This window comes from Pinus tabuliformis, chromosome 7 (genome assembly GCF_031772625.1).
Source record: "Pinus tabuliformis cultivar Carrire ecotype Pingquan chromosome 7, CPIR1, whole genome shotgun sequence".
Taxonomy (NCBI): Eukaryota; Viridiplantae; Streptophyta; class Pinopsida; order Pinales; family Pinaceae; genus Pinus; species Pinus tabuliformis.
The window spans coordinates 440,219,087-440,239,939 of record NC_142293.1 but is presented as its reverse complement, the minus strand read 5'-3'; the positions used below and the strand labels follow the sequence as shown (position 1 = coordinate 440,239,939).

General features: G+C 36.1%; 1 protein-coding gene across 1 annotated transcript in view; it reads left to right on the top strand.

The window, feature by feature from the left end:
• Positions 1-20,853, top strand: part of LOC149247863 (metal ion-binding protein) — a 359,567-nt gene that overhangs the window by 132,652 nt on the left and 206,062 nt on the right. Inside the window, exon 7 of the mRNA XM_089458307.1 lies at positions 113-239. Within this exon, the coding sequence (XP_089314433.1) occupies positions 113-239 (127 nt within the window). The remainder of the gene's footprint in view (positions 1-112; positions 240-20,853) is intronic.

Here is a 20,853-nt window from a genome sequence, read left to right as displayed (position 1 = left end):
TGTGCTTTTGTTCAAAGAAATCCTTGTCAAATGGATCTATCAATGTATGCATTTTTTTGGTTTTTGTTGGAGAAGAACATGATCCTTTACTTACCCATCTTGAATTTTGTAGGTCCATAGAGTTTCACAAGCAGATGTCAATACAGAGATAGTGTTCAATTGTCAAATGGGTAGAGGGCGAACAACCACTGGCATGGTCATAGCAACTTTAGTCTATCTTAATCGCATTGGAGCATCAGGTGAACATATTTATTGTCAACTTTGAGAAGCCTATTTTGTATGACCAATCTATATCTAATTAATTGTAGTGGATCGCCTTTTACTTTAGTATGTCATAATATTTTTTCTTGGACAATAATTAAAATCAGGTGATAGGTTTCTATTATAAAAGAAAATATTGGATGGTTTCCAATTTGTTTATTTCAAAATAATTTGGCAGTAATTTCTAATGGGCTACTAGTCATTTCACTTTTTGTAAGTATTAATAGAAAGGCTTTTTTTAAAGCTTAAAATTTTATTGAAACCGAAGTGTCTAGATTCATTTTGATCTAGATTGTGGCTGAGTTATAAAGGCTAGTAGCATTGTACTAGAGAAAAAAAACTATTTAGGGTTTTAAGCATTACAAAAAGATGGAAACGTTGAAAGCAAGGACAACAAATCAAAGTTCAAACCCACGCTTTGGAAACTCTCCATTTAAAATAAAGTTCTTTAGTGGAAAACATTAGAATGCAAACTCTGTTTAGACACTAACTATAGCTACAAATTCCAAATAGAAACAAGAAATTAAGAGCAAGAAAAGAATAACTAATGACCTTGAAGTCATAAGCAATCTAACCCAAAATATAAGCATAATCTATAAAGAGAAGAATGCATAACGAACAAAATTCATAGATATTTTCAAACCAAGTTTCCTTGTGTAAGATTGTCAAACATGAAGTATGAATCCTAGAATATTCGAGCTTCATTGATAACTTATATTTAAATACTTTGCATTAAAATCCATTTCCCAAACCTTCACGACATCCTACTATCCCTATAATGTATATGTATTGCATGGGAAAAAGTTCTATAATGGAAGACCATATTGATCTAATTCTAGGGGTACCTATGAAATGATATGTTGAATAATGAAGTGATTCAGAACCCAACAATAACCTCCTTACATGGACTACTAAATAAGACAATTTGAACAAAAGGAAAAGAAAGAAGAGCAATCAAACCCAAAATCTAAGCATAATCTGTAAAGAGAAGAACACATATAGAACAAAATTCATAGATACTTTCAAACCAAATTTCTCCATGTAAGAATGTCAAACACGAAGTATGATTCCTAGGAAATTCAAGCTTCATCCATAACTTGATATCTAAGTACTTGCATTAAAAGCCATTTCCCAAATTTTCAAGGCACCTTATTCCTATAATGCATAAGTACTTCATGGAAATCTTTTAATAATAGAAGACCATATTGATCTAATTCTCGTGGTACCTATAATATGATATGTTGAATAATTAACTGATCCAAATCCCAACAATAACCTCCCTTCTTGAACTACTAAAAATACACAATTTGAATTAAGGGGAAGAAAAGGTAGCATTTGAACATTTAAATAGATAACAAGTAGTGCTGATCCAATATGGTAAGACAATAGCATATAAATGTAGCACAATCATCGATATTGAGTAGAGATAACCCCATATTTGATGAGGAACCATTATTATTAATCCATGCCATTAATATATGAAAATACTTCCCAAATATTAATTGATTTGAAATAGTCACAAATCATAAACCTTCGATGTATTTTTGTCACAAAACGAAACTTTCTAAAGAGCATGCAACAAAGTAATTGCTATTTTTTGTGTCTCCTTGCTATCTTGTTTTACTAATATTTTTTGGACGAGATTAAGGACTAAATGCTCTGGAAACATTTGCAAGGCATTTCTAGTTTGGAAACATGTTCCTAACGCATTTCCATTGAGAAAAAGACAGAAAAATATGGAAGCAAAATCTCCTCCCTCAAAGGGTAAGTACACTCATGTGAGGGATCATTTTTTATATACACTGTAGCATGGAGTTGAAGGATGTTCCAAACTATCAGACATGAAATAACGACACTGCCTTATCTTGGAGAGCATCCAACAAGAAGCAGGGAAAAAGAAATCAGACACTACCAAGCCTCTTATTGAGTAAGAGGCACAAAAAAAGCCAAGAGAAAGTGGTATGTGAAGTTGGAGGGAGCAATAGATGGATAATTGAGTGGGTAAGTGACTTTATGCTTATGGAATACCATTTAATGCATTCTCTCACCTTATTGGTGTGATCTGGTGGGGGTAATCAACAATGTATGAAAATGATACAAATTCCTCAATTTTGAGAAGGTAGAAACACCTTTGCTTGCAAGGGACGACAATCTAGTTGACATGTTTTGGGAGCACATCCATTCTTCGAAATGTTTAGGTGTTTCTATTGCATTTAATGGGTAGACATCATAGTTGTAGGACACTGTGAATTGACCTATGTGTCCATTGTTGATGCATATGCATGTCAACTCCTTACAAGATAAGAGTTCTTAATACATTGTCAAAAGTATAATAGAATTAATTGAGAGTTTTGGACAATATAATGTTGTGTAAGTCATCATAGACAATACACCAATTTCTATCGTTTTTGGATTGAGGGTCATGTTGCCACCCGATTTCGCACCAAAGGTTAACATGGAGAAAATACCTAACTCCACTTGTTGTGGCCTTGGGGGCAAGCTAAGAGTTGGGGATGTCATCCAATTCCCAACTCCTCTGTCTAGGCTCTCTCCTAGATGAAACCAAGGGGGGTAGACCCTAAAGTAAATCTAAGGCTTGGTTAGTGATACTAAACAAGTTCTAAAAGTTGTAAGCTTAGTTAACCAAGATATACAACAACCATCAAATTGTAAGATTGCATGTAAATACTTTAAATGATATAACCATGAGCATGTAGAGATAATCAAATATAAAGCAAAATACATAAGCAATGATAATCAACAAGAGAGATCCTTTGCAAGAATTGAAATAACAAGACCAGTGCCAAATAAATAACTTGCAAAAGATAAATGCCTAATGGATGAAATTGGACTTGAAAAGTAAGGGCATGTAATGTGAGATAGCAAGTAAAGATACAATTGCACTTGAATGTAAAGGGTGTTCACATGAAATATAATTGAAGGGAAAGTTGCACCAATGAAAGATATTCCTAGATAAGTAAATAAACTCCCAATGCTCCAAGATACACAAGTTAACTTTGAATGAAATGCTCCAGCTACAAGAAAGTAACTACTTGTAAAAGTAAATCCACAATATGTTGAAGAATGTAACTAGTTTCGGTCTTCATAATTGTATTTTGCTCATGACATGATGTAATTATTATTGTACTTGTCTAAAAAAAGAAAAAGAAAAATTATTTGTAAAAGAAAAATTATTATTAAAGCATGGGTTTCATGCTCAATGTATTTGGTCATAGGTCAAAGCACCCATTGAGTGCTCTAGGGTTTGTGTCTTGAGTCAAAATCATTTTTCATAATGTAAAAGACCCTATTGGGCATTTGTAACAAGAAAAGAAAAAATATTTTTATATTTAAAAGAGTCTAGAGAACCTCCAAGATCAAATCGGCCTACCAATCTTAAGTCAACCTAGAGAGGCCCATGTAGCCCATGAGAAGACTACATAAAGAAGAGGATTTCAACCTCTTGGGAGCAGATGGAGATGCACACATCTTGATTTTGATCTGCAATAGAAACTGAAATTCGACAGCCTTAGAAGACAAGGAATAATCCAGCGAAGGAAGGGAGTATGTCTTGTTCAGCCCACACATGCAAATACCTTGCGGTCTTTAGGGTTTCCAACTTTCCACAGGTTTGAAAAATACAAGGATGGTTGCAAACCTTATTTGAAGAGCGAAACTTTTGCTTTGAAGGATATTTCCCTATTGACATTGAAGAAGATTTGTTTGGTGGTTGGCTTGATCTTGGAGGGAATCTTGTGTTTGGGTCTTAGGTCTTGGAAGTCTCCTTTGAAGTTGTTTCTATAAGAAGAGAAGTTCTTTTGGGTTTTCCCTTTGGGGGGTTTTTCCCTGGCTTGGAGCCTATCTCTGGTGTTCTTTCTTGTCTTTGTGATCTTCTTTGTATTGGCATTTATTTGATGATGAACACATAAGAATAATAAGATAAATAATATCACAAATAATTGCCAAATAAAAGCAAAATCTGATTGAAATAAGCCCTCACTAACATGCCCTAGATTTCTCAACACAATACTTGCAAATAAAGTGAAATGTTACTTGGAGAGTAAATTATCATTGAAATAAAACTTGGTCAATGCTATGAATTTCTAGATAGCATGAAAATGAAATACCTTTGCAAGGAAAGCTGTGATGTAGAAATGCTCTTCATTTATTTTATTAGACCTACTCTAACCTATTCTAAGGTGAGACTTCCTCTTTAAACTTTTACCCTTGTAGAGATAGGGATGGCTGCAAGGGGCCTCAAATGGAGAAGCTTAGATTCATTAATGAGTATCCACCTAGTCCCTCAAGTAAACCCACGTGTTGCCGCTCCAATGTTCGACCAGCCAAACCTGAACTGCGCGGTCATGTGTTCACCTTCTCACAAACTTAGGAAAAGAGTATTGAGGAAGGAGTCCTAGTCTCTATACAACCAACTTATGTTGGAGGTTAATTTTTGAGAGAAAATGATAAATTGCAATTGCTCGAGATTGTGAAGATTGTCCAATATAAAGTTGCAAATTGCAAAACAATTTGTTGGTTGTGAATGCTCTAAATGCCAAATTGCTCAAAGTAAAGTTGTGACTGAAAGTGCAAACTGAGCAAATAAACTAAGCTAAGTGAGACAAGTTGTGAATCAAAAAATGGAAATCAAGTAAATGGAAATTAGATTGTTGCTACAAGTAAACTAGACTAACCAATTAGATATCACTTGCATGTAAATGAAATCCAAATGTGAGAGCATACACAAGTGAATGATTAAGTGAATACTAAATGCTAAATGAAGTGAAGTATAAAATGACTACTTAGCTCAAAACTAGTAAATCAAATTGCATGAAACTAGATGAGCATGAAATTAACAAGAATCACATGAAAATAAACTAAGATGTCCGGAAACCAGTGTTGTGAAAATCGCGATAATATCGCGATAAAATGGAATAATCATGATTTTTTCGCTGTCCCAATAAAATCGCGATAACTATATGAAATTATCGCCGGAATTTTTTTTTAGCTGATTTTTATGAAATTATCGCGATAACAATCGAAATTATCGTGGGGGTCTCCAACAGCGAGGTTTTATAATGTTTTTTTTTGGATTTTTAAGGGATGCTAAATGTTTGAAATGCAATTTTTTTTGAAAGAAACAAATAATTTTTGAGTGGGGTAGCTTAATGATCAAGTCTAGGCCCTAGTATTGATATGCTATTCATGGTAATGTTAAATTCTTAAAGTAAAAGTGACATTCTCCTTAATCTTCATTTTCATCCTTTTACTTAAATTTTCAACATTACCGTGAAATGACTCAAGATGTTTTAGAGTGGTTCTAGCCTCATTGGATTTCATATGGAGAAAGTAGAATTTTAGATTTCATTCAAAATCCAGTAGACTTATCAGTTTTTCAAGATTCCAGGATTGGGAGATTGTAATGTTTCCAGGTGACACCACCTACCCGGGCTACCCCTGCCACCAGTAGAAGACGTGGTCTACCTCCTATAGCTCTTACTTCTAGTTCTCAGCTTCTAGAGCATAGCAGACTCCACTGCCAACTCCACCAGCACCAGCGTCTACATCTAGAGGGAAAGGGAAAGCTGTGGCATTTTCTCGCAAGAGGGACAGTGGAAATCAATAGGATTAGACTTTAGTTATTTTCTTCATTTTATTGTATATGACATTATGACATGATGAGATACATTATCATATTTTTTGTTGATATTTTGAGCCTGAGTTGGGACTCAGGAGTCAGGACTTACTATTTAGGACATGTTTCAATGTTATGCGTGATTTTAGCACTAGAAATGATATTAAACATCTTATATATTAGTTCTTTTATCATATTTATGTGTCAATGTATTTATTTTATGTTGTAGATGGTTTAGATATTAAAAAAATTGAAAAAAAATGAAAAAAAAATGAATTTTTTTGTACCAAATGATTATTTCCCGATAATTTCCAATAATTTCCCGATAATTCCGATTTTTTCTGATTTTTCTCTCGCACCGATATTATCCCGATAACGATTAATGCAACATTGCTGGAAACACTTGCATGAAAATGAAATTAGAAAACTCACAAAGTAGATGATACTAAGTTGTAAGAGACATTAGCATGGAAAGACTAGTTGAGAAAATTAACATGCAAAATGAGCAATTAGCAAAATAGAGATATCTAAGTGAAATGGAAAGGAGAACTTACCATGAAATGAATAATTAGCATGAAATCAAATGAGCATATGAAATAAGTAAATTAGCATGAAGTGAAAATATGAGCAATTAGTAAACTAGTTCTAACTTCAAAAGCAAAATAGAGATCAAATCAAGCACCATGCAAAGAGGGACCCTCTCTCAAAAGAGAAAAGGAGTGGGATGCCAAGGCAATGATCCCCAGCTCCAAAAGAAGAATGATTACTTTTATTATTAGTGATGAAAGCCCGCTTATAGGAATGAGGGCTTTTGCTTTGGGAAGAGTTTACAATATGAGTTTAGAAACCAAAACTACTCTTTCCCAACAAGTACAAATGAGTGATTTAAGATCTACTTTGAGAGATGTTACAAAGAAATGACCTAGAAACCTTGGATGAAGAAAGTATCAAGGTTACAAACTCCTCCATTTGTGAGGCTCTTGGAAGAGGAATAGGACAGCTTCAGGATGAAAGAATTTTGGAGAAGTTTTGATATAGGAAGAACTCCAATCAGCTGCTCCAAAACCAGAAATTCTCTGGCAACTCGCTCCCAACAACCAGTGAAGAAAAGACAGTTTGAAATCTGTCCTAAAACAGCTCTCAAACTATGTCCAAGATTGGTGTGAGTGCCAGCAGAATCTGTCCCAAAAGAGTAAGAAAGCAAGTCAGAAAATCAGAGAAACAAGAGAGCAAAATATGTATGGGAATTTGAGTCCATGAAGTGGAAGAAAAACAAAGGATTAAACACTAATCCAAACACACTTTTGATACAACAAATCCCGCAAACTCAAAAATACTGGAGGAGATCATAAGTAATCAAAAGTCATGTGATGACAAACCCGGTTTAGGATATAATACAACTTTGTTAAGGGATCACGCTCCTTGACGGGGAAGGGAGATGAACAAAAAAGTTATTGTGAAGCCGTTTGTTGTCGCACAAAATGTCTGGGCACCGTGACAATGGCTCAGATTAGGGGCTGTCACCCTGATCCCCAATTTCTCTGTTTAAACTATCTCCCTATAGCAGGCTAAGGGGGGTAAACTCGATGGAAATGGAATGAAGAAGAACTTAGTTGGGAACCAATAAGTTCGGGAGACACAGTGAAGCGAACAAATACTTGATTAAGATTTAGCAAGACTTTTAGAATTTGATTAAATTTAAACGATTGATACCAGTGCCTTGTGAAATCAACAGTGTTGCTAGGGAAATTAAGACCAAGTAATCAATTAGCAACTGCTGCTTAGATGAATGACTATCTTATATGAAATGCAGATCCAAAAACTAATGTGAGATGCAAGAATCTTAGTTAATTTTGGTTAAATGCCTATCTAAGTTTAAACCCTTCAATTCTTTCTATATTGAGCCCGATTTCATAGTAATTGACAGAGAGAAGATAAGGTGAAGCACACTAATGTGTGATTAACGATACCTCTCCTAAAAATCTAACATACCTGGTGCCTCTGGCGCTGCAGATTGCTGTGGCTCTGATGACAACAAGGTCACTGTTTTAAGTACTATTAAAAATAGGCTTCCCAAGCAAAGATGGATGGGTACCTATCTCTCTATCGACCAAGCTTATGCTTGGAAGTAAATTTTAATGATGCAAAACTAACTTAATATGCAAATACACAATATGATGAGATGAAGTTATACTCGAGGATTAGAAACGTTTGTATTGCAAAAGCCCTTAATCACCAAAATGAAAAGTTCACTTTACTAGATGAAGACTTAAAGATAACCCCTTAAAATATCACAATTAAACCACAAGTTTACTTCAAATATTTTTTGATACAATTATAGCTCAAAGAGAACAAAAACTTCTTTACAATCTAATATCAATGCCAACAAAAATACTCAGCTTAAGAACAAAAGATATGCAATTTATCACAATTCTATGACAGAGTACTTTGATAATTACTTGAAATATTTGCAAAATATTTAACATGCAATGAACATCAAATAATTCAAGCAATTAATATGATGATCAATCTCAATAGATGCAAAATATTCTAGCAATTAAATTTTGAAAGATCTAAATACCTTGAAGAACCATGAAATTCAAATGCTAAGCAATTCACAATGCTAGAATTAAAATGATTTTTCTTTAGTGACCCAAATCTAGAAAAATTTGTCGTTCTCCTATAGTCAATCTTAGAGACAATTTAAAAAATATCTAAGCGTGTTTTGACTATAGAGAAATAAAAATATCAATACCACAAAATTTTCTCTTTAAATTTTACCCCTAACACAAAAAGACACCAAGAAGGAACTTTAGATTAAAAAATTTTAATTATTCCTTGGGAAAATTTTAATATGTTAAGTTTTACGAAGAAAATTTAATGTGGCAAATGATTAATTAAGTTTTTTAATGTGACAAAAACAAAAAAAATCAAAAGGCTCTAATAAGTTAAATTTTTAATGGGCCAAAGGCCACATAAAATTTTTAGCGTGAGAGCACAAAGTTCTCTTTTGATTCAATTCTTTAGAAATATTAAAGTCACAAGTAAAACTAGAAATGGAATTTTTAAAATTTTTTTATTTTTCTTATCTCAAGCAAAATCCAAATGTCATTAAAAATCAAAACAAAAAAAAGGAAAAACAAAATAAAATTTGAAATAAAAGGAAATATCAAAGTGATAAATTAAAATCAATTTTTTTTTGAGTTTCTATTTAATTTGAACAAAAGTTGAAACAAAACAAAAAAAATAAAATAAAAAGGCTAACCCAAAAAAATCGAATTAATGAAAAAGGAACTAACCCTAATGAAACAAAAGATAAAATTAAAAAAAAGGAAATCGAATTGTATGTTTATGTTTGCTTGCAGGTCGATGGATGAAGAGAAAACAACGACGATGAAGGGTGGAGCGAGGGTTTATTGCAGGGAACGAAGGGAGCAACGCTTGCAAGTTTGCGAGGAAAGGAAATGTCGCAGGTTTGACAACGGAGAGTGCAGGTCTGCGAGGGCGTGTTTGCTTGTAGGGAGGAAAGGCAGCTCAGAGGGACAAGGATAAGTTGCGAGAGAGCTTCGAGCAACGACGAGGGATGGAGCTTGAGGTCCAGGAGAAGGGATACGTGGGAGAAACTGGTAGCAAAATAGAGGACAGAGCAGCAAATAAAAAAAAACACTGGTCGAAGGAGTGAGCTGTGGGGAAGGAAAAAGACTGCGGGAGAAAGGAGAGCTTGGGCAACAAGGAGGGGGTAGCGAAAATTGCAACAGACAGAGCTCAAATTTCGAGAAGAAAGGAAATTGCGAGAAAAGAGAAAACCCCAGGCAACAGACAAAAGAGAAGCTTCCAGCAGCAAATGGTAGCCACAAAAACCCCAGATCAAACCCAGAAAAATTAAATTTCACACCAATATATCTCTGCTTTAAAATTTTCTCCCAAAAAGACCCAAGATCTGAATTTAAAACCCTTAGAATGAAAGTAATTTTAAATAATGTCCCTGCCGAATGATTTTGAGGCCAGATCTTACCCTCTAGGGCCTAGTTCTAGCTTCAAATTAATCTTCTTTTTCAGATCTGCACCTGCAATAACAAAAACAAACCACCTAGACGATATATACAATGATAAATTTGAAAAAAAAACCCCAAAAACCCAGTTAGATAATTACAATAATTACAAACTGAAGGCTCTAATTAGCTAGATCTATCATCATGCTGCACAAAGATTAAAAAATTTTAAATTTTAAAAGGAGGTACTAGCTCGAAACCCTCATATACCACAAAATGGAAATCTTATGATAAGCCGAGAGGTTATTTAGCTAGGCTCTTCAGGAAATACATATCGGGAGTTGGCTGGTCCTATTGACCCTGCCACCTACACCTACCTACAAGTTAGTGAGAAAAAGCCTTCAACCCCACAATGTGTGGTTGGTGGCAGGGAACTTAGAGAAGGGGCTGTCACACTAATCCCGACTCTCTCTGTTTGAACTATCCCCTAGGTTAGCTAAGGGGGGTGGTCCCTAATGAAAACTTAAGTTAAAATATGTGAGTTTCTAGCAGAGTGTTATAGTGAAAATGGATTACTTTTAAGGATTTATGGGCAAATATGAAATGACCAACTTGAAATAACAATGCCAATCGTTAATATGATAAAAAACCATAAAACCAGTGCCTTATAAGGAATTTGCTTAACAATTTAAAGATATATTTGCTCAAAGTAGAATGCAATGCTCTCAAAAGAGAAAACAAAGTAACCCTGAAATGTAAATAAGAATTGTTAGCACAAGATATGTAAGATACAAAATGCTTTTGAGATAATCAACTTTATAAATCAAAACATGTGAAACATATTTTGCCAAAACCCAAAAATTAGTAATTAACTTGGAAATGTAAAAGAAAGGAAGTGCTAAACCAAGACATCAATATGCAATTAGACTTGAAACATGAAAAGAAAACACTTGTTTGAAATGATTACAATACTTGCTTTTGAAATAGACTTTGCATATGAAAACTCAAACCATCAAGAGACAAGTAAAGTAAATGTAATGGAAAGTGCTCTTGGTTAATTTTATTAATTAGCTCTACAACAAGATTACAATTTAACTCTTCAATCCTCAGACCTCACATTCGCCCAACGATATGGATCTCACAGTGAGGAGTCAATAGAGGAGTAGAGAATCCCTAAGATGTCTACTTCAACCAACTAATGTTGGAGGTAAAATTTTAATGAGGCTTGGGGCCTTCCTACACTAAAATGCCTAGATGAAATGCAAATTGTGTTAATTCCCCAAATTAAAATAATGATATATGCAAATGCTTCAAGGAGATTGATTTGCAATGCTTGAAAATGAAATAATGTTCAACATAAGTTGCAATTATAACTTCAACTTGAGGAATAAAATTAGCTTACAAGTGTTGCATGTGTTTCATCAATGAACTAAACTGATACAAGTAATTTGTTTGAAAGTAAAATTTGTTTCAAATAGATAATGACAATAAATTGCTCTAATGTTCAAGATAACAATGTAGCATAAAATTGAAGCATGTATTCAAGTGCTCATGAAACAATTTACGAAGGTAAATGGAAACGAATCCAAGTCTGTTAAGAATATAAAATGCTTGCATGTAAATGATGAATTGCCCAAAGTAAAGTGTAAGCTTGTAGCTTCAAGCAACGAGATAGATAATGCAAAATTCAAATGAAATTGTAACAAACTTTAACTTAATGAAATGTGATAGTGAGCTTGTGTTAATTCCCAATCAAAGCATACATGTAAGTGAATGAAGTATGAAAGCTTAAACCATGCAAATGTCAATCCACCCAAGAGAAGCCTCCTTCTAAATGGGGAGATAGGATACCATGGGAGAAATCCCAAGCTCCCACAAGCAAGTTAGATCTTTTATTAATATTACAATGAGAAGAGGGCCTTTCAAAGTTCTCAACTATACTTCAAGGAGAGTCCTCACAATAATTGCTTGAAACTTGGACATTAGACCTCTTTTCTTGAGAAAGTAGTGACAAGATCTCACAAAACTTATGCAAGGGAAACAAGGTGTGAGTTTCCTCCAAATGCCCACAGCTTAAAGAGGAAAATGGGCAACCCTCAAGTGAACTCGACTTGGCCAAAATAAGCCTCAAAAGGGCTCACGACATCCATGGAAATCGAACCCCCAACACTTGCCAAAGGTCCTGCAAACACTTGTTAGATGTTGTGGGAAGTTGCTCTTCAAAATCTGCGACACAAGAGTTAACAAAAAATCCAAACAATGACTGCAAAATAAGTTAAATATGAATGGAAAAATCAACAGGATAAAATGTATATGTACAATTATAATTTACAAAAGGCTAAGCTAAAGAGTGAGAGTAAACTCTCATGTTTGCTTAGCCATCTTCAAGCTCGTAGATAGCAAATGAAAGAAATGAAGTACAATGTTTTTTTAAAAGAGATTTAAATTTAGAAGTTCTCGGCTTGTGTACAAGCTATGTGCCGAAATCCCTGCAAAACCACTTTGTAAGATAAGACTATGAAGGTTCAAATAACAAATGAGAGCTCCTTTAAGAATGTCTCAAGAATGGGTTGGTATCTCCAAAGATTTCCCCTCACGCTTGATTCTGTAATCCCAACAAGATGTTCCCTCTACAAAACTTCAATCAAGAATTAGTTCCATATATATTTAGCAATAAACAATGATAAGAAACTCTAGAGATTTATTTAAAACTAACTAGAACATTCTATACCTACAGCATACTTCTCAGTGAAATGCCAATGCAAAATAGCTCTACATTAACAAATCTACAAGAGCATATGGAAACAAATTAAAATTAGATCAAAGCATGATTAAAAAGAATTATACCAATGCTCAACAATCCATCACACTCAAAAAGGAGGAACACCTCATGAATGAAACGCTAAATTCTTTATTGATATTTCTGAAAGTGTACAAGGCAGTAGCGCTTTTGCAAGCACAATAGCTAATAACAATATTATTAAATGTGAGAGTCCATGGCTCTTATTAGAATAGTGCTATTTTAGTGTTTAATGCTCATTCGGATAAGATCGTTTGTGATCTTATTAGCAGTTTCTAAGAAGAAACTTCTTGTTTCTATTTCTTAATAGAAATTTGTTGTTTCTATTTTTATAAATACATTTGTATTATTTATTGAGCTTCATTTCTCATTGTAAATCAATTCAATTCATTCATTGATTATGGTATCAGAGCTCGGGTATTTTTTTCGAAATAATTTTTCATTGTTTGAAAAATTTCGTGCTTCATTCCGAAATTGCTCTCTAGAAGTCTATTTTTTTTTTTTAGGGCGTAGCTTATCTCACAGTTTTAGCAGACTTTGGTGTTGGAAACGCGGATTTTGGTGGAGTTTGAGTCTTGATTGTGGCTTAAATTGGCTCCACTCGATCTAGTCTTTGCATGTCATTTCTATCAATCCGAGGACGTCTTTTGCAGATTCTTTCCTGTAAAATTGATCGACGCTTAGAGGCACCATTTTAAAGCCATCCTCATGTGATTCGCAGCTCAATCGAACAGTTTTATTCGAGGCTTCTGGAGGACTCGCCTCTTTTAACAGTGAGTAAGGGCGAGGGTCTACTGTTGACGAGCGGCCTTTGTGATCTGCGTTGAATCCCACTGATATGATTTGGCGGCTGTACGAGCGCCGAACTCAGCCGTCGATTTGCCAAAGTGCATGTCGTTTAATCTGTTAACTCGATTCCCAGACCCTCGCAGGATTCGATTCGGGGACATGTAATGCTGTGGGATTTGGGACAATCTGGCTGAGTAGACCCGAAAGGTGGAAGTCCGGTGGTTGACCTATAGTGGTCCTTGTCTCGTCGAGAGAAGCCGTTTGCAGTTTGTATCATTTGGTTCGTCTGACGACTATAAGGCCGTGGTCTCGTTTTATGACCAAAGTAGGGTCGTATCAATATTTATTAAACCCCAACCAAAACAGTCCCGGACCCCGAGTGACCAGTAAGTAAAGTGTCGTGCTTTCAAATCGTCCATGGTAAGTGCGTAACTGCTCTCTAATAGTGACCCAAAAGTTTTTTCCAAAATAAAATACAGTTGGGTTATTCGTGGGTTATTTTGGCAAATTAAGTCAACGTAAATTCTCCGCATTTCCGTTTCAGTTTTTTTTAGAAGTCGGAATTGGACGTGTATTTTCAGTACAAATGCATGTTTATGCAGGCGTAATTATTAAGCGTGGGAAATTGTGTGCACTTGTCAGATTTTGTCCGTATCAGCCGGCATCTGCAATGAAATCCGTGCCAGACTCCTTGTTGTTTTTTGTCTTGGGAAACGTGTAGATGGCCTCGCTAACCAACTTGATGCTGGAAGGCAGTCAACGCTTTAGTGGCACCAATTATAACATTTGGAAACAGAGAATGTTGACCATTTTTGGATATAGGCGTCTTGACTAGCTTGTTTTGGGAAAAGAGCTCCGTCCTGGTACACCTGGTGCAGATCAAGATAAGTTTGATGATCGAAATCGAGAGGTTGTTATGCTTCTCAAACTCTTAGTGACTGATGATCAGCTACCACAGATTCCTTCTGGCAAGATAGCTGCCGAAATCTGGCAACATTTGAAGGAATTGCACAAGACATTCGACAAGAGCAGAGCCTTCTTTTTAAAGAATCAATTGTTCTCCATCATGATGGACGAACATATGTCTTTACAGGAACATATTAACAAGATTAAAGACATTCGAGATCAGCGCGAAGCCATTGTTCGGACCATGGAGGAAGAAGATATGGTAGTCATCACTCTGAAAAGTCTACCGAAACCTTATGAACACTTCATAGAAACACTCAAAATTACCACCACTAATGTTGATCTGAAGTTTCCGGAGTTATGCACCAAACTCCTGCAGCAGGATCGTTGGAAACAATAGTTTGGTAGTGGTGCTTCATGAGCCTCCTTAGAAAATGATTTTGTTGCCAAATATTAGTCCTCTTAGTCCTTTCAGCAAAAAGGTTCTTCTCAGCCTTCTGATCCCGCTAAGAAGAAAAATGTGCAGTGTAATTACTGTCACAAGTTCAACCACATGAAGAAAGATTGCCGACAGAGGATTGCTTCTGAACAGAGGAAACAGGGAGGGTCTCATCGGACAACAAATGTTGTAGAACATTCCGAGCAGAAGGAATCTGCGTTTTACGCCGTTATGGCTAAGAGGTCCTCAGATCATGCCCCATCTTCTACCTGGTACATTGACTCTGGTGCATCTCGTCATTTCTCTCATAGGCGTGACTGGTTTATTGACTCCTCATCTTTCAGTGATTCCGTGGTATTCGGTGGAGGTGAGGAGTACATAGTGGTTGGTAGAGGTACAGTTCAGATCCAGTCTGGTGGGCGCACACTCATCTTCCTGAATGTGTACTATGTTCCTAGTATGGAAATTAATCTGTTGTCTGTCAGCCATATTATGAGGAACTCTCCTCAGCTCGATGTGGTGTTCAATGCACACAAGTGCTCCATTATTGACAGGGAAACTCGTCTTACAGTTGCTGTTGGCCTAGAAGATCATGGCCTAGACAGGCTTCTTGACACTGGTGATTCTCCAGAAGTGGCTCTAGCAGCTCGTGTTTCTCCCATCAGTGCTCTGTGGCATCAGAGATATGGGCATCTAAACATTCAGTATCTTTGTTATCTATCTATGGAGGGACTTGTGTCAGGGTTACCTGATATTTAGACTCAGCAGTTGGGAGTGTGTGGCGCCTGTCAAGCTGGCAAGCAACATCGGTCTTCATTCAAGGATCGAGAATCTTGGTGCGCATCTAAGATACTCTAGTTAATTCATGCTGATATTTGTGGACCTATGAATACATCTTCAGTTATTGGTTGCAAATATTTTTTGCTTATTGTAGATGATTTCAGTAGAAAGATGTGGGTGTACTTTCTAAAACATAAATATGATGTATTTAGTATCTTTCAGAAGTTTAAGTCCTTAGTTGAAAAAGAGTCTAGCTGTAATATCATAACTCTTAGGACAGATAACAAGGGGGGGGGGATTTTGTTCTTCTGCTTTCTCCAACTTCTGTGATACCCATGGCATCAATTTCCAGTTAACTACACCCTACACTCATTAGCAGAACAGTGTTGTCGAACGTCGCAACCGTACAGTGGTTGAAATGGCTCGTTCCATGTTACAACACATGAGTGTTTCGAACAAATTTTGGGCTGAAGCAGTGTTTACTGCTGTCTATCTTCTTAACCGATCACCTACTCAGGCTGTTAAGGAAGACTTTAGAAAAGGTTTGGTCTGGCTGTAAGCTTAAGATCAGACACCTCAAAGTGTTTGGCTCGGTTGCATATGTTTGGATTCTAGCTGCTAAGCGCTCTAAGTTGGATTCCAAAAGCCAGAAACTCATGATGACAGGGTACATTGATGACCACAAGGCCTATAGGCGATAGATATATACACTGGTCATCTTAACTTCAGTCGAGACGTAGTATTTGATGAAGACAGAGGGTTCTTTCAGTCTCCTCCTTCTAAGCAGTGTTCTAAGGATCAACCTCACAGTGTTCAATGATGCACTACCTGAGTTTCCTCCGGAAAATAGTCCTCCTCTTGCTGCTCCTGTTGTTCCTGAGCCTCCTCCACCTACTCCTGATATTGGTTCTTCTACTCTCCGACCTAAATGGTGGGCTAAAACTATTGGTGATCTTTGGGATAATGAGCTCCTTGAAGGTAGAACTTCCAGAAATAAGAGCAAACAACAGCCTACAGTAAATTTTGCTCTTATGGCTAACCTACACAATGTTTTTGAGCCTCAAAGCTATTCAGAGGCTAAGGGTATACCTGAGTGGGATCAGGCTATGGAAGCTGAATTCCAGAGTCTTCAGAAGAATCACACTTGGACCCTTTCTGATATCCCTACAGGGAAGAAGCCCATTAGCTGCAAATGGTTGTATAAAGTGAAATACAAAGCGGACGGAACCCTAGACAAGTATAAGGCTCACCTTGTTGCTCAAAGGTTCTCACAGAAGGAAGGCATAGACTATGAGGAGACCTTTGCTCCTACAGCCGAGATGAGTACCATATGGCTCGTCCTTGCCTTAGCAGCTCAGTTCAGTTGGAAAGTCCACGAGATGGATGTAAAGAGTGCTTTTCTGAATGGTGACTTACAGGAAGAAGTCTACATGACGCAGCCTCTAGGATTCAAGGTTGCCGGTCAAGAACAGAAAGTCTGTAGATTAGTCAAAGCATTCTATGGTCTGAAACAAGCTCCTCGGGCGTGGTACATGAAAATTGATAAGTACCTAATAGATCATGGCTTTCAGTGGAGTCCATCTGATGCAAACCTGTATATCAAGCATACTGGTGATGATATTCTGTTTATGGTTGTCTATGTGGATGACCTTATCATTACTGGCAGTTCAGCACATTTGATCCATGGGATCAAACATGATTTGTGCAACACTTTTGATATGACAGATTTGGGACTTCTTCATTATTGTTTGGGGGTTGAAGTCTGGTAGACTGAGAACAACATCTTTTTCTCTCAGTCCAAGTATGCCAGAAATCTTGTGGACAGGTTCAGAATGCAGGGTTGCAAACCTACCACGACTCCTATGGAACCGGGGTTCAAACTTTCAGCTCAGTCATCCTCACCACTTGTGGATGAAACTTTATTCAGGCAATTAGTGGGCAGTCTCATCTACCTTACTGTCACTAGACGTGACATTTGTTTTGCAGTGAGTTACATTTCACGCTTCATTTCAGCTCCTGAGGCTGATCATTGGATAGCAGCAAAGCGTGTGCTGCGTTATGTGCCTGGCACCCCTGATTATGGACTTTTGTACACTCGGAGTTCCGATCCTACACTCAGTGGTTACATAGATTACGACTGGGCCGGTTCGATTGATGACTGTAAATCTACCGCTGTGTATGTGTTTAGTCTGGGATCCGGTGCTGTCACATGGACTAGTAAGAAGCAGTAGGCAGTGGCTCTTTCCTTGACAGAAGCAGAGTATCGGGGAGCAGTTAAGGCATCTTGTGAGGTAGTTTGGCTTTGACGTATGCCTGCGGATATGCATGTTTCTCAGGCAGGTCTTACTCCCTTTTTCTGTGATAATCAGGGAGTGCTCAAACTTGCCAAGAATCCTCTGTTCCATGAACGAACAAAACATGTGGAAACCCATTGTCACTATATTCGACAGCGTGTTGAAGACAAATCCGTTTAGTTGCTGTATGTTCCCACAACGGAGCAACCAATAGACATCTTCACCAAGCCCCTTGGTCTTGATAAGTTTGTAAAATTCAGAGGGTCTATAGGTGTTGTAAATAGATTGAGCATTAAGGGAGGGTATTAGAATAATGCTATTTTAGTGTTTAATGCTCATTCGAATAAGATCGTCTGTGATCTTATTATTAGTTCCTTAGAAGAAACTTGCTGTTTCTATTTCTTAATAGAAACTTGTTGTTTCTATTTTTTGTAAATACATTTGTATTATCTATTGAGCTTCATTACTCATTGTAAATCAATTCAATTCATTCATTGATTAGCTCTATTATATAGAGAGTTGGGAGAAAATCCCAATGAAGAATGACAATGACAAATGGCATTGGAGCCAATCCCAATGTAGAAGTGATTAAACAAGTGGCATGAGGTGACAATCTCAAAGAGAAATTCGAATTTGTTGAATGAAACTCCAATGCCAAGTGTAAAAATCAAATTTTGGCAAGTGGACATCATTTTCTTCTTTCCTTACGTGCCAAATTCGAATTTTATGGTGGAATGACAAGTGTATATGGGTGGTAATCCATGTGGGGACAATTTCCCACAAAAATATCCACCCATTATTCTCCCAAATCCTCCCAAATGTGCATTAACTGCACAAATTCGAATTTCCAAGCAGCTTTTTCATTTAATGTTAGAAATTCGATTTTATTTGAGCACATGTCCTTTCTTTGATTTTAGGAGTGCACATCACCTTGGGACTTCACTTTAACTGCCCCATAATTTTTCACCTCATTTCCACAACATTTAGCATGTGTGGATATTTATTTTTCTCCATTTGTTTAATTTCTAACTTAATTAATAGCCAGATTTTCCACTAAACTTAGGAAAAATGGGTTTTGAGGGTTCAAAACACATTATTAACTCCTCAAAGTGTGTCATAGTAGAAAATTAAGGGTGGAGGTATAATTTTGATTACTCATACCCCATACAACTTCTCTAGAGTACACTTATTACAATTTAAATACAATTTTATTTGCAATTCTTGACCTGTGGGAAATCTAAAAAATTAAAAAATGACTACCTAGACCTAACCAAATTCCATGAAATTTTGTGTGATCTAGTATGGTAATATACATCGACTCTAGACACTAAGATGTGTTAGGGGCTCAACCTTCAAACCATCACCTCGGCTTTAGGGTAAAAATTGAGTGAAAAAACCTAGAAAAGTATCTGCCTCTGAAAAGGAAGGGATAATTAACTAGATTAAAAAACACCCCAAGGTGTAGTCGTTTGCTGATCGAGTCCCAACATCCTAGGCCTGTTGCAGACTCAAAACTCATCATTACTAGTATCACTTATTGCAATTCCTTGTAGGGTGTGGAATCTGGGTACAAGAAAGATGATGAGAAGATAGAAGTAGAGTTAAAAAACTTTGTTGACTGATGATATCTGATGGTACAAGTGTCCTCTAGATCATCCTTGGGCATGGAGTCTTCATATAATCATCAGGTGCCACTCCAATGGTCAATAGGTCCAACTGAAGACTATCCCCTAACGCCCGATAATCTATCTCAAGATTTCCCTGCAAAACTCAATCTAGCCATCAAAAATAAAGTGAGAAAATAATAATTAGATTTTAGAGAAATAGATATACCTGCTATTACGTTCAAAATTAAAATTATTATTCAAACTCCAGCAAACTAAATAAGAGACTTGTGCTCAGATCACTCTTTAGAAGCTATCATCAATGGCTTTAGAAAAAATTATGCTTGCAATAAAACATCTTACGTTATTCCCATGAAGAGTAACACAAGCATAATTTAACCCCAAAGTCATTCTTTATTATCCAGAAAAAGATTACACAAGAGCTTCTTGCTTAGCACACGACTTAGAGATCAGATGGATCAATTGACAAATGACCTCCTATTGAAAGATAAATCCTCCAACGACTATTTCGAGTGATCCTTGTCAAAGTAATCTCGATCGTTAATAAAGATCAAAATATCTTTTAATCTCATCTATCGAAATATTTTATTTTTGAGGAAATTTGAAATTTTAATTTAAATTCACTTTAATTAACTCAAAAATAGAATTTTTGAGTTAATTTCCCAAAAAATTTAACTTTGACTTAAACTCCAAGGATCAAAGGTTTACAACTTATCAAAATAATTAATTTACCTTAGTTCTGGGACCTCTTAAAATCTAATTTTTTATGACCGACGAAGTTTACCTTTGGAGAATTTAAATTTACCTAAGACTTAGAATTAATTAAATATCTGGCTTAGGATTTTAATTAATTTTGGGCCAGAAAATTTAATTAATTAACCTATGAGGGGATAAATTATTTTTCCAACCCCAAATGATTTTCTAATTATGATGGACCGTGCACTAGACATTTTACATCATGATTTACATATTTTTACGTTGCAAGAGGGAAAATCCATTCGTTATAGACACTTACAGACTACCCATTTTTGCAACACAAGTATAATCCAACAGACCAAACAATTTGTAATAAAATAATCTAACCAAATAGTTAGGATTATTCCTAAATTACTTTTACATAGATTTGATCTAGAACACTAGGACTTCCCTAAGATCCTAGTGACAAAATCCATTCCAGCTTTGGGGTAAGATTGGAGAGAAAAACTTTGCCTATCATCCGAAAATGAATCGATGAAACAAAAAATCTCCTAGAATGGAGATTGTTAGTAGAAAGGTAGGTTTACCTGGGTCGTTAAATGCATGACACAGGTCTGCTGAGATTATTTACATTAT